The following is a 16,193-nucleotide window of genomic DNA, read 5'->3' as shown; positions in this document are numbered from 1 at the left end:
GAATTGCCCTGCCAGCGTGGCTCAGTGGTTGAGCATTGACCTATGAACCAGTTCGATACCCAGTCAAGGCATATGCCCAGGTTATGGGCTCGACCCCCAGTGAGAGGTGTGCAGGAGGCAGCCAATCAATGATTCTCTCTCATCATTGATGTTTCTCTCTCCCTCTCCCTTCTTCTCTGAAATCAATAAAAATGTATTGAGTTATCAATGAAAATATTCTTAAATCATAAAGTAAAATAAAAAGTTACCCTGCGTTACTAATGTGACTACACACCATCCAGGGAGTAGTGTCCCAACCACGGGGGATGGCTTCAGCTGCCCACCTCCAGAGGGAGGCGAGGATGGCCCACTGACATTCGCACAGGTTAATAAAGGCCATCGAATAAACTTCACCTTCTCACAATGCATTTCATCTTATCTGCCAACGTAAGACACAAGGTGCTTATCTCCCATAGCTCCACAACCAAGTGTGACCTCCACAGAAGCCTGTACTGAGGAACTGATTTTAAAAGAAACACCAGGTTTCTTCGGTCACGCCAATAGCCAAGTCCAAGTATTGGGAGCGTGTAAAAGGCGGTGCACTATTTGCACTGAGAAAGAAGGGGCCTCTATGGGATGTGAGCCCTACAGTCTCTTACTCACCTGGGCAGGTAGGTCCCTTGGCCTGAAGGAGTCTCATCTACACTGAAGTAGGCATTTTCATGCCCTTCTCCGATCCCCCTTCCTCCTCCTAACACTCTAAACCCAAAGCCACCATCTGTTAAGCATCTGAGGAGCGAAGGGCAAAACTCACACGTCATCAAGGTCAGGTCTGAAAGCCGAGTCCAAGTATTTTACCAGTTTTGTGGTCCAAAGACAGACTCACTGCTCCCTAAAGCAAACTGACAGGAAAACAGTGTCACTTTTTGGTATAATAGTCACCATATTAAATGATGCGAATGTCAGAAAACAAAATGGGTGATTATGATCTTCTGGGTTTAGACAGTGTGACAAATGCAGGGAGTAAGGAGAGAGTATGTTCAACCCAAACACAGATGCTCCTGGACATAAAATGTGGTTACCTCCATAAATGTGTCCAAAGTTAAAAATATTTTAAGTCAAACATGCATCTAATGCCGCGCCGTAGAGTTTCGGCTGTTTACTCCCGATCATGGGGCTGACCCTGGGCTGCGCTGCTGCCGCCGTCCGTCCAGCATTAGGAGCGAGTAAGGTAGCATATTGTTAACCCAGGAAAAGATCCAAGATGCAAAATATGCCTGACCAGTGTTGACCTATGAATCAGGAGGTTCGGTTCGGTTCGATTCTGGGTCAAGGCACATGCCCGGGGTTGCAGGCTCAATCCCCAGTAGGGGGCATGCAGGAGGCAGCCGATAAATGATTCTCTCTCATCAATGTTTCTATCGCTCTCTCCCTCTTCCTTCTTCTCTGAAACCAATAAAAAGATATTTTCTTAAAAATAATAATAGAACTGTTAAAAGAAAGAAAGAAGAAAGAGAAAGAAAGATGCAAAATTCGAACACCTATTACTTTCTAAACACCATAAAATCAAAAGATCGTAAGTGAAGCACTTAAGCCAGGGACCATCTGTGCACAATATTTACATGGGACCAAAGGGAGTCTGGTTGATGTTCTTGTTGAGAATCCCTAATAAAAGGGGAAAAGGAGAAGCAGATTCTAACAGAAACTCAAAATGTTAAAACGTTTTACATATATATATATATATACATATATATATATACACACATACATATTGATTTCAGAGAGGAAGAGAGAGGGAGAGCAATAGAAACATCAATGATGAGAGAGAATCATTGATCGGCTGACTCCTGCACACCTCCTACTGGGGATTGAGCCTGCAACCCCGGCATGTGCCCTTGAGTGGAATCGAATCTGGGGCCCTTCAGTCCGAAGGCTGACGCTCTATCCACTGAGCCAAATTGGCCAGGGCTGTTTAAATGTCTTTAAAGCCATGTATTGCCAAACCTTGATCTCACAGTGGAGCAGGAAATGTGAACGCTAACTTGACAATGAGCCCTCCCTGCCACTCCCCTGGATGCAGGGAGCAGAATCCTGCTCCTATTTATAAAATCAATGGTCATAAGAATGATCTATTTAAATGCAAGAGTTGCTAAGTTTTTTATTCTCTGTAGGCCTGCAACCTCGTAATTGCTTCAAGACCTCAGCCCTCCATCTAACGTTAAAAAAGAAATTATGATTTCCAAATGAAAATAACTAAGTCCAAGATTTTGTTTCTAAATTTAAAATGAATGTGCTGTATAATCCTTAAGAGCAGAAAAGAAAATGCATATAAACTTACGAACTTCTTAGACAAGCTTTCCTTGGTTCTCACTGCCAAAACGACACAACTGAAATATTTCAAATGAGTGATTCCTTTTATAACTCAACCATGAAACAATTTATCAAAATATCTTATTTCTGTACTAATTGCCTCAAAAAGAAAAATGTTCACTGACCCAGAACATTCCATCTAGGCAGGAACTGGACACAACACAGCACCAAAGGGAAACATGTCAGCAAAGTATTCGTGTACTAAGAAATTAATGTGAAGAAAAAGTTACTGTGACCTTTCCCCCAAAATTGCTTTTAGAAAAAAAGCACACCTTATTCTAATATAACTACATGAAAAACATTTCAAATTTATGCATTTAGCATTTGAAGCCAAATGGGAAGTCCCTGGTTTTTCTTTGCAATTAGTTGAAAAGTTATATACTTGCAATTTATAAACCAAAAGAAGTAAAATGAGTCATGGAAAGTTCTATCCCAACAGAGCAGACTTAGTTAAAAAAAATAAATAGGTAGGATGGGGGGAGAAAGGCTTGACAAAACAGCTCTCACTTTAAAACACTGAAATGTGTCCTCATCTCATTTCCCACCCGTCAGTGATTTCACCGGAGCGTCCGCCGGGCAGGGCTTGAGTTGCTCAATAAGACGCTGTTCTTTCGGACCGGCTGGTGATTGTTCCCTCACGAGGACTCTCACTTTGGGACTCGGAGCACCACCCCAAGGATCACACAGCGCAGATGTCATCCATCCCCGGAGGCCGGGAGCTGAGGTCCCAGGAGCTTCACATGGTTATCCGAGCTCTGCTCTGGCCTCCAGTCTGGCCGCGGCGCTAAGAGACTTGGACGCACTAGGAAGGCAGCATTAATGAACAGACAGGGTGAGCCGAGACTGTACACATAAAACACGACACTTATTGTGCTAAATAACAGATTTTATTTATCATTTTCCCAAAACACTAAAATAGCACATGGCATGGCACCTAGCACACAATACAGACTGATATATGCATCCACCATCCCGGAAACGGCTGTCTGGCTTTGGGGCTCCTTAAAAATGTACACTCCCAAGTGACCTTTATCCAAGTTATCAACACACCACAAAACAGGAGCGACCTCAGGGAAATCTTAGCCAAGAGGCACCTCCATGCCTAGAAGCTGCAAGCCTGCCGCAGGCAAACACGAGGTGCCTCTCTGCCTGGTCTCAGGTGACGCTGCTAGGGTTCCCGGTGTGAGAAAGGGTTATTCTAAAGGTGAGCTTGATGTTGCAACTTTCACTGTAGGGCCTCCATTAAAATTTCATGTCAAGTGGGAGGAAAGGAAGGCGAGAAAAGAAATCAAATTTTTCTCCCGACCAAAATGATTCTACAAAATGCAGCAATGCTAACAGCACATCATCAACTCAGCAAGGCCTCGAGCAGGTGGAGGGCCCGACGTCACAAACACCCGCTTCCAGGAGATGGTCAGCCAGCCCGGGAGACAGCGTCCAGGACAGGAGCCCTTCGGATGGGTGATGGTGTGTAAGGGACTTTATGTTACATCTTTACGGTCTAATCTGACATTTATGCAGGTAATGATCGTGTTCTCCCCGAAACGGTCTCCCGATCCTGAACGGCTTTCAAGCACAATTTAAAACACGCTCAGAAATGTCCTTCCACGTCACCAGCTTTCCACGAGTTTCAGTCCCACTCGCTGAAGTCGGTCAGGACACAGAAACCAGGGCAGGAACCTCGTGGCTGCACTGTTCGCATCAGGCAGACTGGAAAGAAATCCTAGGACAACTTGTAAAGGAATCTCACTATTTTTATTGTGCAGCTTGTACCTTAACCGCGGCATAATGGCTTTGCTGCTTCAGAAGCCTGCACAGCCGAGGTGCCGGCGCTGCGGCAGGTCCGCGGAGGTCCGGGGTGCGCTCTGTCTGCTCGGGCAGTGCGGCGCCGAGTGGCCGGGAAACGCGCTGCCATCGCTGGGAGTACTTCGGGCCGCGCTGTGGACAGGACCGAATGCCGGCCAGAGCCTCGCCCCTCCAGAAGAGCCCTCGGTGCGCCCGCAGAGATGCCCATTCCTGACCGCAAGCCGCATGGCAGTCCTGCCCGCCCAGGCTCTCCTCTGCGGCACTGGCCTCTGTGGCTGTTGGTGGCCCTGGGCCCGCCTCCCAGCCAGTCCCTCACCAGGGCCGCCTCGACACCACAGGACACCCCAGCAAAACACTCCTCCGCAGGAGCAAAGAACAGATCCACAGTCTGGCCCCGAGCCGCCGTGGAAGCCGAATTTCTTCTTAATGATTCTTTCAAATATGCAAGCACTTTGGTGCCACTGTGAAGCCAGGCCTCACTCGGGTCACTTTTCATTTCCAATGATAATGTCTCATTTTGTAAATTTCCATGAACATCACCCGCAGGCTGCTTCGCCCAGGAAGGGACGCCTGGTGGGCGAGGGCTCTCCTGTGTTCGAAGGCTACACGGTCGCTTGGCCGAGTCCCCTGGCGGCACTTTCGCGAGGCAGGTGCCCAGAGTCCCTGTCCCGTCCCTCATGCTGCGTTTCTGCGGCGGGGGCCCCAGGACACGCCTGTGCCAGTCGGTGGAAGGTCGTCAATGGATCTCGATATGAACCTGGAACAGACAACCACATTGAAGTGTCACAGTGACGAGGAGTCCAGAGAGTCACACACAGCTATTTCCTAACAAACAGGAAGGCCTCTCGTACACGAGCCCTGCCTTTGATGGAAAACAGGACGACAACCTGCCAATGAAAGATTACGAGAAGAACAGCACTGCATTCACATAGCTTCCGAACGGCACTTTAAACATAACCCTGGGTTTGTTTTTGCACAGCAGCAGTTGTGTGTGTTGGTTTAATAAAGTGCCCTCCCTGTACCAGGATGGAACTGGACGAGGCCATGGCGCCGCCAAGGCCTTCCCTGCAGGGCCCCAATGAGATGACGCTCAGAGCTCCGCTGGGACGAGCCACTCCAAGGAGCGGAGGCGACTTTACTTTTGGGTCCGGTGTTGACCAAGCCCTCCCACTGCTGCGACACGGACAAAGCCCACGAGCGAACAGTCGAGAAGCAACACCACAAGCACCCAATTCAGAGATAAGGCTGTCCCTGCGAGAGAAGCGGCTGCAGTGAGAGGGGCCGGCTATGGGCACGGAGCAACCGAGGCAGGAAGCTAACGAACCCTGGGAACCAGGAGCCTCTTTGGGCTGTGAGGCTGCCTCCGTGTGCGAATGGTTTAGAAACGGAAGGAGAGCACAGTGAGAAGAAAACAGCCTCTTGTGGAGGCCGGAGTGGAAGGCACAGGCTAAGGATGGGAGCCAAGCGGGAAGGACAGCCACTGGCACCAGGAGCCTGGACGGCCTCTGCAGCGGGTGGGGAGACACAGGGTCCCTGCCGCGTGCTAGGTTGCGGTTAAGATGAATTACTCTGGCGGCAGTGCGGTGGGTAGACGGGAAAGGAACCGCATGAGGCCAATCGGGAGGCTATGCCAACAGCGCAGGGAAAACGACGGCGTAGGGCTGTGAGAGCAACGAGGAGAGAAAGTATTTCTTTCAAGGTAGTGGCTGACCCGACGTAGAAGAGGATGAGATAACCCAGAGGTTTCTTCTGACTTTCAATTCTGGGTCACGAGGGGCCATTAACTGAGAGTGGGGAGGTGTTCAGATAGGGACACACCGAGAGCTGGACTGGGGCTTCGCTGAGCACCTAGATTAAGAGACCTCATCTTCCCCTAGCAGGGTGGCCCAGTGGATAGAGTGTCGGCCTAAGGACCAAAGGGTCCCGGTTCGATTCCGGTCAAGGGCACGTAACTTGTTTGCAAGCTCCTCCCTGGCACAGGCCCTGGTCAGGGCTCGTGCAAGAGACAACCAATCAATGAGTTTCTCTCACGTCAATGTTTCTCTCTGTCTTTCCCTCTCTCTTCCACTCTCCCTAAAAATCAATGGAAAAATATCTTCAGGTGAGGATTAACAAAAATAAATAAATAACTACATACATCCTATCTTATTCTATATAATAAAAGGCTAATATGCAAATCAACCGAACGGTGGAACGACCAGTCATTATAACATACACTGACCACCAGGGGGCAGACGCTCAATGCAGGAGCTGCCCCCTGGTGGTTAGTGCGCTCCCCCAGGGGGAGCACTGCCCAGCCAGAAGCCAGCTCAAGGCTGGTGGTGCCTCCACAGCAGCGCTAAGAATGTCCGACTCCTTGGCGGGCCTAAGCTATCAGTGGACAAACCCTTAGGGCTCCTGGACTGCGAGAGGGCACAGGCCGGGCTGAGGGGGAATACCTCCCCCACAGTGCACAAATCTCGTGCACCAGGCCTCTAATAAATATATAATAAAATAAAGACCTCATCTCAGAGATGTCAGAGCTGGAGGATGGCACTCTGAGGCCAGCCTTGGGAAGCGGTATTGGACATGGACAGAACATGGTCATGCTGAGGGCACATGGCCAGGATCTCCGAGACCTAAAGACCATACAGACCAGGGCCACCAGGGAGGGAGACGCCAACTGCACTGAGTGATCGAAAAGAGAGGTTTTACATACATGTGTTCCCTGCACAAACAGCTTAGTGAGCTCCAGGTAAACCTCGAAAACTACACACAACCTTCCAGCCGTCATGGGGTGACCCCACCTCAAGGAGCATGGGAGACTATATCAGAACATCTCTGCCTAGTTCATTTCCATCTCACCCCCTTTTGACTTTTCCTATGCTTTATAATACATGCCATATTTTGGTAGAGCAAAATACATAGTTTATAAATAGTATATGTAAATAGGGTGTCCCCCAAAAAAGTATACACACCTAAATTGATGTTTCTTTTCAGATTTAACCCACTGGAATTACTAATGGGAGCCAGAGTGTATTTACATTTTTTGGAACACATTGTAACAGCTGACAGCTCAATTTTGAAAATGAGACATATTTTAACAAGCACTGCCTTTAACATTATGCAAAGTGTGTGTATACATTTCTTGGGGACACCCTATATAAATCTGTGGGGCATGCACAAAACTTTCTGCTAGCAGTGTGACCATTACTCTATATACAACTGGAAAATATAAAGCAATATACAAATGTAAGGTGCAATCTTTTTTAAGTTGAGATATAAATGACATAACATTCATTAGCTTCAGGTGTACAACATTCTGTATCTGTATATATTGCAAAATGATCACCATAATCAACATACATCACTGTAGTTATAGGTGTGTTTTTTTTGTTCTTGTGATGAGAACTTTTAAGAGGTGCAATCTTTTTTATTTTAATATATTTTTATTGATTTCAGAGAGGAAGGGAAAAGGAGAGAGCGCCATCGATCAGCTGACTCCTGCATGCCTCCCACTGGGGATCGAACCCGAAATTAGGGCATGTGCCCTGACCGGTGACCTCTTAATGCATGGGACGACACTCAACCACTGAGCAACACCAGCCAGGGCAAGAGGTGCAATTCTTTTTATTGTTTTAAATATATTTTTATTGATGTCAGAGAGGAAGGGAGAGAGAGACAGAGATAGAAACATCCATGATGAGCCGAAACCGGTTTGGCTCAGTGGATAGAGCGTCGGCCTGCGGACTGAAAGGTCCCAGGTTCGATTCCGGTCAAGGGCATGTACCTGGGTTGTGGGCACTTCCCCAGTGGGGGATGTGCAGGAGGCAGCTGATCGATGTTTCTCTCTCATCGATGTTTCTGACTATCTCTCTCTCTTCCTCTCTGTAAAAAATCAATAAAAAATATATTAAAAAAAAAAAAAAAGAAAGAAACATCCATGATGAGAGAGAATCATTGATTGGCTGCCTCCTGCACGCCCCCTATGGGGATCAAGCCCACAACCCAAGCATGTGCTCTTGACCAGAATCAAACCCGGGCCCCTTCAGTTTGTAGGCTGACTCTCTATCCACTGAGCCAAACCGGCTAGGGCAGGAGGTGCAATTCTTGTAAGTGTGAATTCTGTCTACAACTCAAAACAATATTTTCAAAATTTATCAAGTCAAATATAATTAACTTCTCTTGACAGACTCTCTCAAATTAACTTCCAAAGTATATTATGTCAAATCTTACATTTAGTTTACTAATTTGAAATACACTAAGACTGAACATTTTCCTGAAATGGAAGCATTCTCTAATATGCCTTTAATACATTTTAATATAGGTTTAAAAAATTCTTAAGAAAAGCAGGTCATTTAATATGGGCCAACTCCCAGGAAAATTAGTTTCTAACCACTTCTATTATGTCCTTGTACAAGGACTTAGTACTGTTCAGAAGATGAAATATTCCCAGAATTGTGTTAAAATGTTTTAAATAAGGCACCATTCCTTGAATCAATAAAGTAATGATGTATTTAATAAGGATAGAATAAATTTTTTGCTTTAGATCTTCTAGTTCTTCAGTAAGTTCAGTTATAAACTATGCACTTAATTCTATTAACAAAAGCTTCAGCTCAGTGAAGACATTTGGCTTTGAGCCCTCCACCAGCCAGCTCTTCTGACATTAGGCTGTTACACACACTACTTCTACCTTGAGAGACACGAATAACTTTCATACAATTTCCAGACAAGTCATTTGTAAAGCATTTTTTTGTGTTTATTTCACTATATTACACATATGTTGGTACATCGTGTTGTAGTAAGTAAAGCACACATGATCATGTAATGAACTCTCCTTGGCCCCAGCTATGCCATCATCTCTCACTCCCGTGTTACGCCTATCTATATATATAAAAGCCTAAGCAACCGAACGACCAGTCGACTGGTCGCTATGATGTGCACTGACCACCAGAAGGTAGACGCTCAATGCAGGAGCTGCACCCTGGTGGTCAGTAAGCTCCCACAGCCAACCTCCTATAGCCCCGATCAGCCCTGATCGCCGGCCAGACCTAGGGACCCCACCTGTGCACGAATTCGTGCACCAGGCCTCTAGTAACATAATAAGCAGCATAAATCATGGCACACAAACTTATCCCCCAAAACTGAGCCACTAGAATGAAGGGAGGAGTCTATTTTAAAGCTCAAGACAGTATGATTCAGGAAAATAAAGTGCTGGACTGTGAGGAGACTCCTGAACTAGTTCTCTCCCCCTCCTCCTCCCCCAAAATATATGGCAAAGGTTGAAAATGGAGCCACAGAAGCTGGAGTGGGTGAGGCGCACAGAAATCAAGACCGTCTGGTGTGTCCTGGATCCTCAGTGCAGCCATGAGAAGTCACCTTCCACAAAAATCCCTGCCAGCTAGAGGCAGTGGCCGCTGGTGACAATAGGCTGACCCACTTAGGCAGTTGCTGCCCTCTTGGACTGCCGTCACCTTCCTTTCCCTGACCTGAGCTATTAATGGCCTCAGGAACCTGATGGTCTGGATACTAAAAATATCCTGGCCTCGAAGCTTCTGAAATCCAGCCGGCAAGGCTGCTCCCAAAGGGGCCTGGGAGGAGGCACGGCCACACGACAGGGGCTGCTCAGCCAGGTCGGTGACAACGGGCTCGGAGCAGGGTCCCGCCTGTGATGGTGCGCAAACACACAGCAAGACCATCCCCGCCTCCTCAGCTTTCAGGCGTGACCATCATTCATTCACCTTAACACCCTTGAGCTCATGACTGAATGATCAGACCAGGGTGTGGCTGAACCGGATTCCTCCAACTGCTCCCAGCTTCGGGGCGAAGCAGGAAGGACTCTGTCCTGTCTACAGCAAGCTGAATCATGACCACAGGAAGCACTGCAGCACCGATTCCTGCCGCTCTAGACACTCAGCATCACACCGGCCCTCGAGGAGCCAGCTGTGCAGCCTCCTGAGCCACCACCCCGTTCCTCATTCTATCACCTGCTGCCAAAGGTACACGGCTCACACCTCCGAGGCCAGCTGGGGACTCCGGGCCACGCCCTTACCTCCAAACGTGGAGGACTCAGTGTGTGAAAGAGCACCCGCATCTTTTCTGACCGGCACCCCAGAGCATCCAATAAACAGCAGTGATTGTGGCCACCCCGAGTGCTAGGGAGGAGTGACAGATGCTGCTGAGGGGATCTGTAAGGCAGAGGACAGAGAGGTGACCACTGGATGAGGACATGGACGTGTCCGCCTTTTCGTGGGTAACTGGCCATCTGTAGCCGTTAATAGCTCAGGTTAGGGAAGGGAAAGTGAGAACTGTCTTTTCAAATCCTTTGCCGGTGTTTGAATTGGATTGTTTTCATTGTTGTTGAGCTGAGTTCTTTCTATATCCTGGATGTTAATTCTTATCAGATATATTGTTTGCAAATACTTTTTCCCATCTGTGAGTTGTCTTTTTCACTCTCTTGATAGTGTCCTTCGATGCACAAACATTTTTAATTTTGATGAAGTCTAATTTTTTTGTTGTTGCCTCTGCTTTTGGCAAGAAATCACTGCCAAATTCAGTATCATGCTTTCCCCCTATGTTTTCTTCCAGAAGAGTTTTACAGTTTTGGTTCTTACTGTTAGGTCTTTAATGCATTTTGAGTAAATTTTTATATAAGGTATAAGGTTAGGGCCCACTTTAAACTTGTTTTGCTTTTTAAAAAGTATGTATATATTTTTTATTGATTTAACAAAGGAAGGAAGAGGGAGAGAGATAGAAACATCAATAATGAGAGAAAATCATTGACCAGCTGCCGCCTGCACGCCTCACACTAGGGATTGAGCCCACAACCCAGGCATGTGCCCTGACCAGGAATTGAACCGTGACCTCCTGGTTCATAAGTAGACGCTCAACCACTGAACCACGCTGGCTGTGCTAAACGTGCTTTTCTTTACATATGGTGGATGTTTTAACATAAGCACATAATGATCTAACTCATACACTCTAATATCTGTCTGCACTTGTAAGACTTTAAAACCTGCCCTGACCGGGTAGCTCAGTTGGTTAGTGTTGTCCCGGCACACCAAAGTTGTAGGTTCGATCCCCGGTCAAGGCACATACAATAATCGACCAATGAATGCATAAATAAGTGGAACAACAAATCCATGTTTCTCTCTCTCTCTCTAAAATCAATTAAAAAACCCCAAACTTGTGCAGCTGGTGTGGCTCAGTGGTTGAGTGTCTACTATGAACCAGGAGGTCAGGGTTCAATTCCCAGTCAGGGCACATGCCTGGTTGCAGGCTCAATCCCCAGTGTGGGGCATGCAGGAGGCAGCCGATCAATGATTCTCTCTCATCATTGATGTTTCTATCGCTCTCTCCCCCACTTCCTTCCTCTCTGAAATCAATAAAAATATTATTTAAAAATAAATAAGCTTGAGTCAAGGATACAGGTGTTCACTGTAGCCCTCTTTCAAATGTTACAAGGTTGGAAGTGTTTCAGTTTATGAACTGTGCTTAAAGCATTCAGTTGACAGAAAAGATTCCATAGTATTTCTATGCTTCCTATACGTTTGGTATTTATCATCCCAAAGTATATAATTGTTCACTATCTCAGAAGCCAGAACAAACTATGTTTAACGGAGCTCCTGCTTTTGACTTGGTCGATTAAGCTTCTGTAAAGCTTTTAAGCTTTTATAATGTTTTCTTAATCGTCTATAATTTCCCCCAGTTCTCTTCTAGAAACCTGATGGAAATCGAGCAACAGAATAAAATTCATGTCAGACTGCAACTGACCCTGGGACGAGGGTTTGGGATCTTTACTAATTTTTGAAGTTGTTCAGTCCTCAGGTCATTTCATCAGAGTGGAAGCCAAAGTCCTTCAGTGCCTATAAGACACCACGTGAGCTTCCCCTAAACTTCAGTCTGAATCTCCTGCCACTTTTTAAAAAAACATATCTGTATTGGTTTCAGAGAGAAAGGGAGAGGAAGAGAGAGCTAGAAACATTGATCAGCTGCCTCCTGCACACCCCCCTACTGGGGATTGAACCTGAAACCCAGGCATGTGCCCTGACCGGGATTCAAACTATGACCTCCTCGTTCATATGTCGACACTAAACCACTGAGCAACACGATGCGGGTTCCTGCCACCTTCTTCCTCAATGGCCAACTGCCTACTGTTCCGGAACACGAGGCTTGCGCCAGCTAGAGGGCCTTCTCTGTGAAAGCGCAGTACCCTTCTAACCCTGACATTTCTGAGGCTAAGAGCCTCACCTCCTTCAAAGTTTTGCTCAAATGCCATCTTATCAATGAGGCTCCCTCTGACTGCTTCCCCATCCTCACCTGCCTTCCTGGACTATTTTCCTGACTAGAATGAATGAATGTGGTTTTCAAGTGATAGGTGAGCACTGAAACACATGAGCTATGGACTCAGACAGTCATTCAGAAAAAGAAGATATGAGGAGCAGTTAGAAACAGAATGAGAAGAGGGAGGGGCCGAAGGAAGGGGCGCAGGCCTGGTGAGCACAGGGCAGGGCGGCTGACGGTGGCATCGTAGGAGCACAAGGACACTTGACAATGCAGTTTGACAGCTATCATCAACCTCCACGTGCCTTCTGCTCTCCAACTGTTCCTCTTTATTCCCTCTCTTTTAGTAGTTTTAAGAATCTGGGTGAGCTGAGGCTAAGACACTTGATTCTTCCTGCAGGCCACATAACTGAGGTGTCGGCAGGGCTGATCAATTACCATAGGCTCTCAGTACAGTTTCCTACCTTGCCTTTACTACACTTAGTAGTTCGTATGAGTTCTCAGTTTTTTTACTGCCATGTATTTCAGATTCTGTACAAGTAAGCAGGATGCTAATGGCTCTAGACTAAGGCTGCTTACACACCGTATTGCAAGATCTTAACCCTTCCCGGTTTATAAGACCTTTTGCAACTGTTTTCTCGTTTAATCATCTTTCACAGTAAAGAGATGTCAACCTCCTTAAAATGTGCCGCTGCCCTCCAAATGAGTTGGGGGTTCTAAGTGAACATGGGGGAATGGAGTCCTTTGTTCCTTGTTGCTTGCAAAACAGATCCCAGCGCCCGGGGAACGGAGAGGACGGGTGCGGTGTTCTGAGTGAAAGGAAAGCGGTGAGCCAGGGCTGTCCCCTTTCCTCAGGTTCTATTTTCTGTTGCACTTCCCTTTAGCAGAGGCCAGAACAACTAAACCCTCAAATCAGGGACGTTAGTGATTTTCCGCAAATGAACAGAAACCCTAAACCTGCAGGGGAATTTAAAGTAGCAGATGTAGCTATTACAGTCAAAAAGAGACACCCCACTCCCACCGTCCCCCTCAGTACGTGACATGGCTGCTGCTGCACTTGATCAAACCGAGATCACACCTAAAATCCCCACCCTGTTCTTAGCCCTTCCCCAGGTCCCTGGCCACCACCTCGTGTGCACCCCCACCCCCACTCACCCCTGACCCGATGACAAAGGCCCACGGTGGACTCGGAGAGCGTTCAGCTCCCACGATTCACTAAAGCTGTGCGGCACCTGGACTATTACGTGGCCTCAAGTCCACCAAGTGACCTCCGATGGGCTTTGGGGACTGGTGCACCGAGCTCTCCTGACTGCCCACACCCCTGGAACCGAGCCAATCTCCCTCCTTCGAAACGCACTTACCCTCAATCATTAGCCTGTCGGTTCCTAGTTATGAAATGTGTACTGGAATAACCTTTGCAGATTATTTCCCTGCCCTACAAACAATGAGAGATTTGGATCCCTTATTGCATCTGAAACAAACAAGCCTGCAGCACTCTTGCAATGAAGAGCAAGATCCCATCAACAGGGTTGGTGATCACCAAGGTCCTCTCTGAGACGGGAACTGAAGAGGGAAAAGGTGCCAGCACTCAACAAGCCGGGAAGGAGCACTCGAGGTGGCAAAAAACTGCCAACGTCCTGGGGCCGGTGCGGGCCTGGTGCAGCCAGATGGTAGATGGTAGATGGCAAAGTGTGAAAAAGAACAGTAAGCAAGAAACAAGCTAGGTGATCGTCTAGAAAGAGGAAGCGAAGTCAGACCTGCATTCTGTGTGCAATGCAAAGTTCTGTGTGGGTTGTTTTTGTTTTTTTCTGTGAAGAATGACATGACCTTCCACCTGGAGGAACACAGACGGGAGGCGGAGTGATCGTCCAGGTGAGTGGCCACGGCGGCCCGGACTAGGCAGGTGGTCATAAACATACGGGCACGAGAGAGAAAGGTGACTTTTTTAATGGTACAAAACTAATTCTCAGCATCATGTACCGAGTTTTCTTTTACAGTCACGTATGACAACACACTTAGAAAGGAGTAATTCTCCATCTGACGACTTCTCCTCCCACTAGAACAGTGGTTCTCAACCTTGGCTGCACATTAGAATCACCTGGGGATCGTTTTAAAATCCTGATTTCTGGGCCTCATTCCCCCGCCCCCCCACCTCTCCGCGGGCCCGCGCCGCGGCAGCAGGCCCTTAGCCGAGGCCAGCGCTCCAGCCCCCACCCCCCCCGCCCGCACCCGCCCCCCGCCTGTTTGCAGAACGGGGACAACAATGCCCGCAGCGGGGCTTCCTCCCGCGGGTGGCAGGAGAAAGGCACGGCGCTAGGCACGCACTCCGCCGCATGCAGACCCGCAGCCGCGACGGCATCTCCGTCGCCCCGGGCGAGGGGGCGGACCGGCGCGCGGGGAGGGTCGGGGGCGAGGGGCCGGCGGGCGCGGCTCACCCACCTGCAGGCGGACGTTGAGCATCATGGAAGCCACGATGTAGAGGTAGGGGAAGTTGATGCGCAGCCGCCAGGCCAGGTCGAAGAAGATGAGCAGCGTGCGGGTCAGCCCCTTGCAGAAGACCCCATAGGAGCGGGCGGCGGCCGAGCGCGAGAGGCGGACAGCCAGGCCCGACAGAGCCGCCGCCATATAGACCCCGCGCCCGCCGCCGGCCCGCCGCGCACTGCCCGGCCGCGAACCCGAGCCGCCCGGCGCTCGGAAGCCCGCCGCCCGCCCTCGAACAGGCCCCGCGTCGCCCCCGGGCCTCCGCCCCGGCCGCTGGCCCGCGCTCGGCGCGCTGAGGGAGCGAGGGAGGCGGCGGCGAGGCGGCCGGCGGGCGGGCCGCGGGGAGGGGAGTCCGCGCGTCACCCTGTGGGAAGCGCCACCGGGAGACACCGCCCGCTCCGGGCCCGGCCGCCCCGCCTGACGTCACAATGCCCTGCCGCGCCTGCGCGCCACGGCCCCGCCCCCGGCCCCGCCCCCGGTCACCTTCCCGCAGGTGAGACGCGCATGCGCGGGCGGTGTCTCCGGGAGGGCGGCTGGTGCGCTGGCTGCGGCCGCCCCCTACTGGTGAGCCAGAGAATAAAAACAAAGGGAGGCGGGGACGCGTGAACTGGAATGGGAGAGGCACACAACCTGAACGCACTTAATGCCCTGTACGCTTAAAAAAGCACTAGAAGGGTAAATTTTGTGTTAGGTACGTCTTCACACAGCTATAAAAAGCAAACTAAGCGAAGCTTCTTGGGGCCAACGGACAGAACATTCGCCCCCCGTAGATCGCTTGTGGTCCCAGCCATTCCTGTTCAGTGTCCATTATATAAAGTTTGATTTTTCATCATTTTGATATTAGTTAAAGCCCCTGATGTGAAAAGTAAAAATATTGAAACTTCCAAAACGTCTGCTGTTCTGGGTCTTTGGGGAAGGGGTTGACAGTGAGTTTTTACATTCCAACTTAAGCACATAGGTTCCTAGCAAAGGTTTGTGTGGTGTGAAGGTAGATACCTTCCTTCTAGTTTCAGACAAAGTATTTTATGTCATTACTTCTGCCTACCCACGAGGAAGTCTGGGAATTTGGTACAGGAGGGACAAACGAGTTTCACTGATAATGAAATGCAAGTCTTAAGTCCGTTAAGGTGGCAAGAACAGAAAGCAAGTGTGAAAATGGATTTAAATGTCAAAATCCTTTGCCCCAAAATAAGTTTGCAATAATTTTTAAAAGTCATTTTAAAATTCTCTACCCTGAAATGAATTCACATTCAAAATCATTTTCTTAAAATCTTCATTTTATTCTTCTATAATCT

General features: G+C 48.6%; 1 protein-coding gene across 1 annotated transcript; it reads right to left on the bottom strand.

Annotated features, from left to right (window-relative positions):
• Nucleotides 1-4,750: 4,750 nt before the first annotated feature.
• Nucleotides 4,751-15,321, bottom strand: LOC118657831 (translation initiation factor IF-2-like; the record flags this gene model as incomplete). The annotated part of the gene is made up of 2 exons (XM_036312482.1): nucleotides 4,751-4,912; nucleotides 14,857-15,321. Coding segments are annotated over 2 exons (486 nt in total), but the record flags the coding sequence as incomplete, so codon positions are not given.
• Nucleotides 15,322-16,193: the final 872 nt, after the last annotated feature.

The sequence above is a fragment of the Myotis myotis genome, unplaced genomic scaffold (genome assembly GCF_014108235.1).
Source record: "Myotis myotis isolate mMyoMyo1 unplaced genomic scaffold, mMyoMyo1.p scaffold_m19_p_6, whole genome shotgun sequence".
Classification (NCBI taxonomy): domain Eukaryota; kingdom Metazoa; phylum Chordata; class Mammalia; order Chiroptera; family Vespertilionidae; genus Myotis; species Myotis myotis.
The sequence above is the reverse complement of the archived record's forward strand: the minus strand, read 5'-3'. Positions and strand labels throughout refer to the sequence as shown.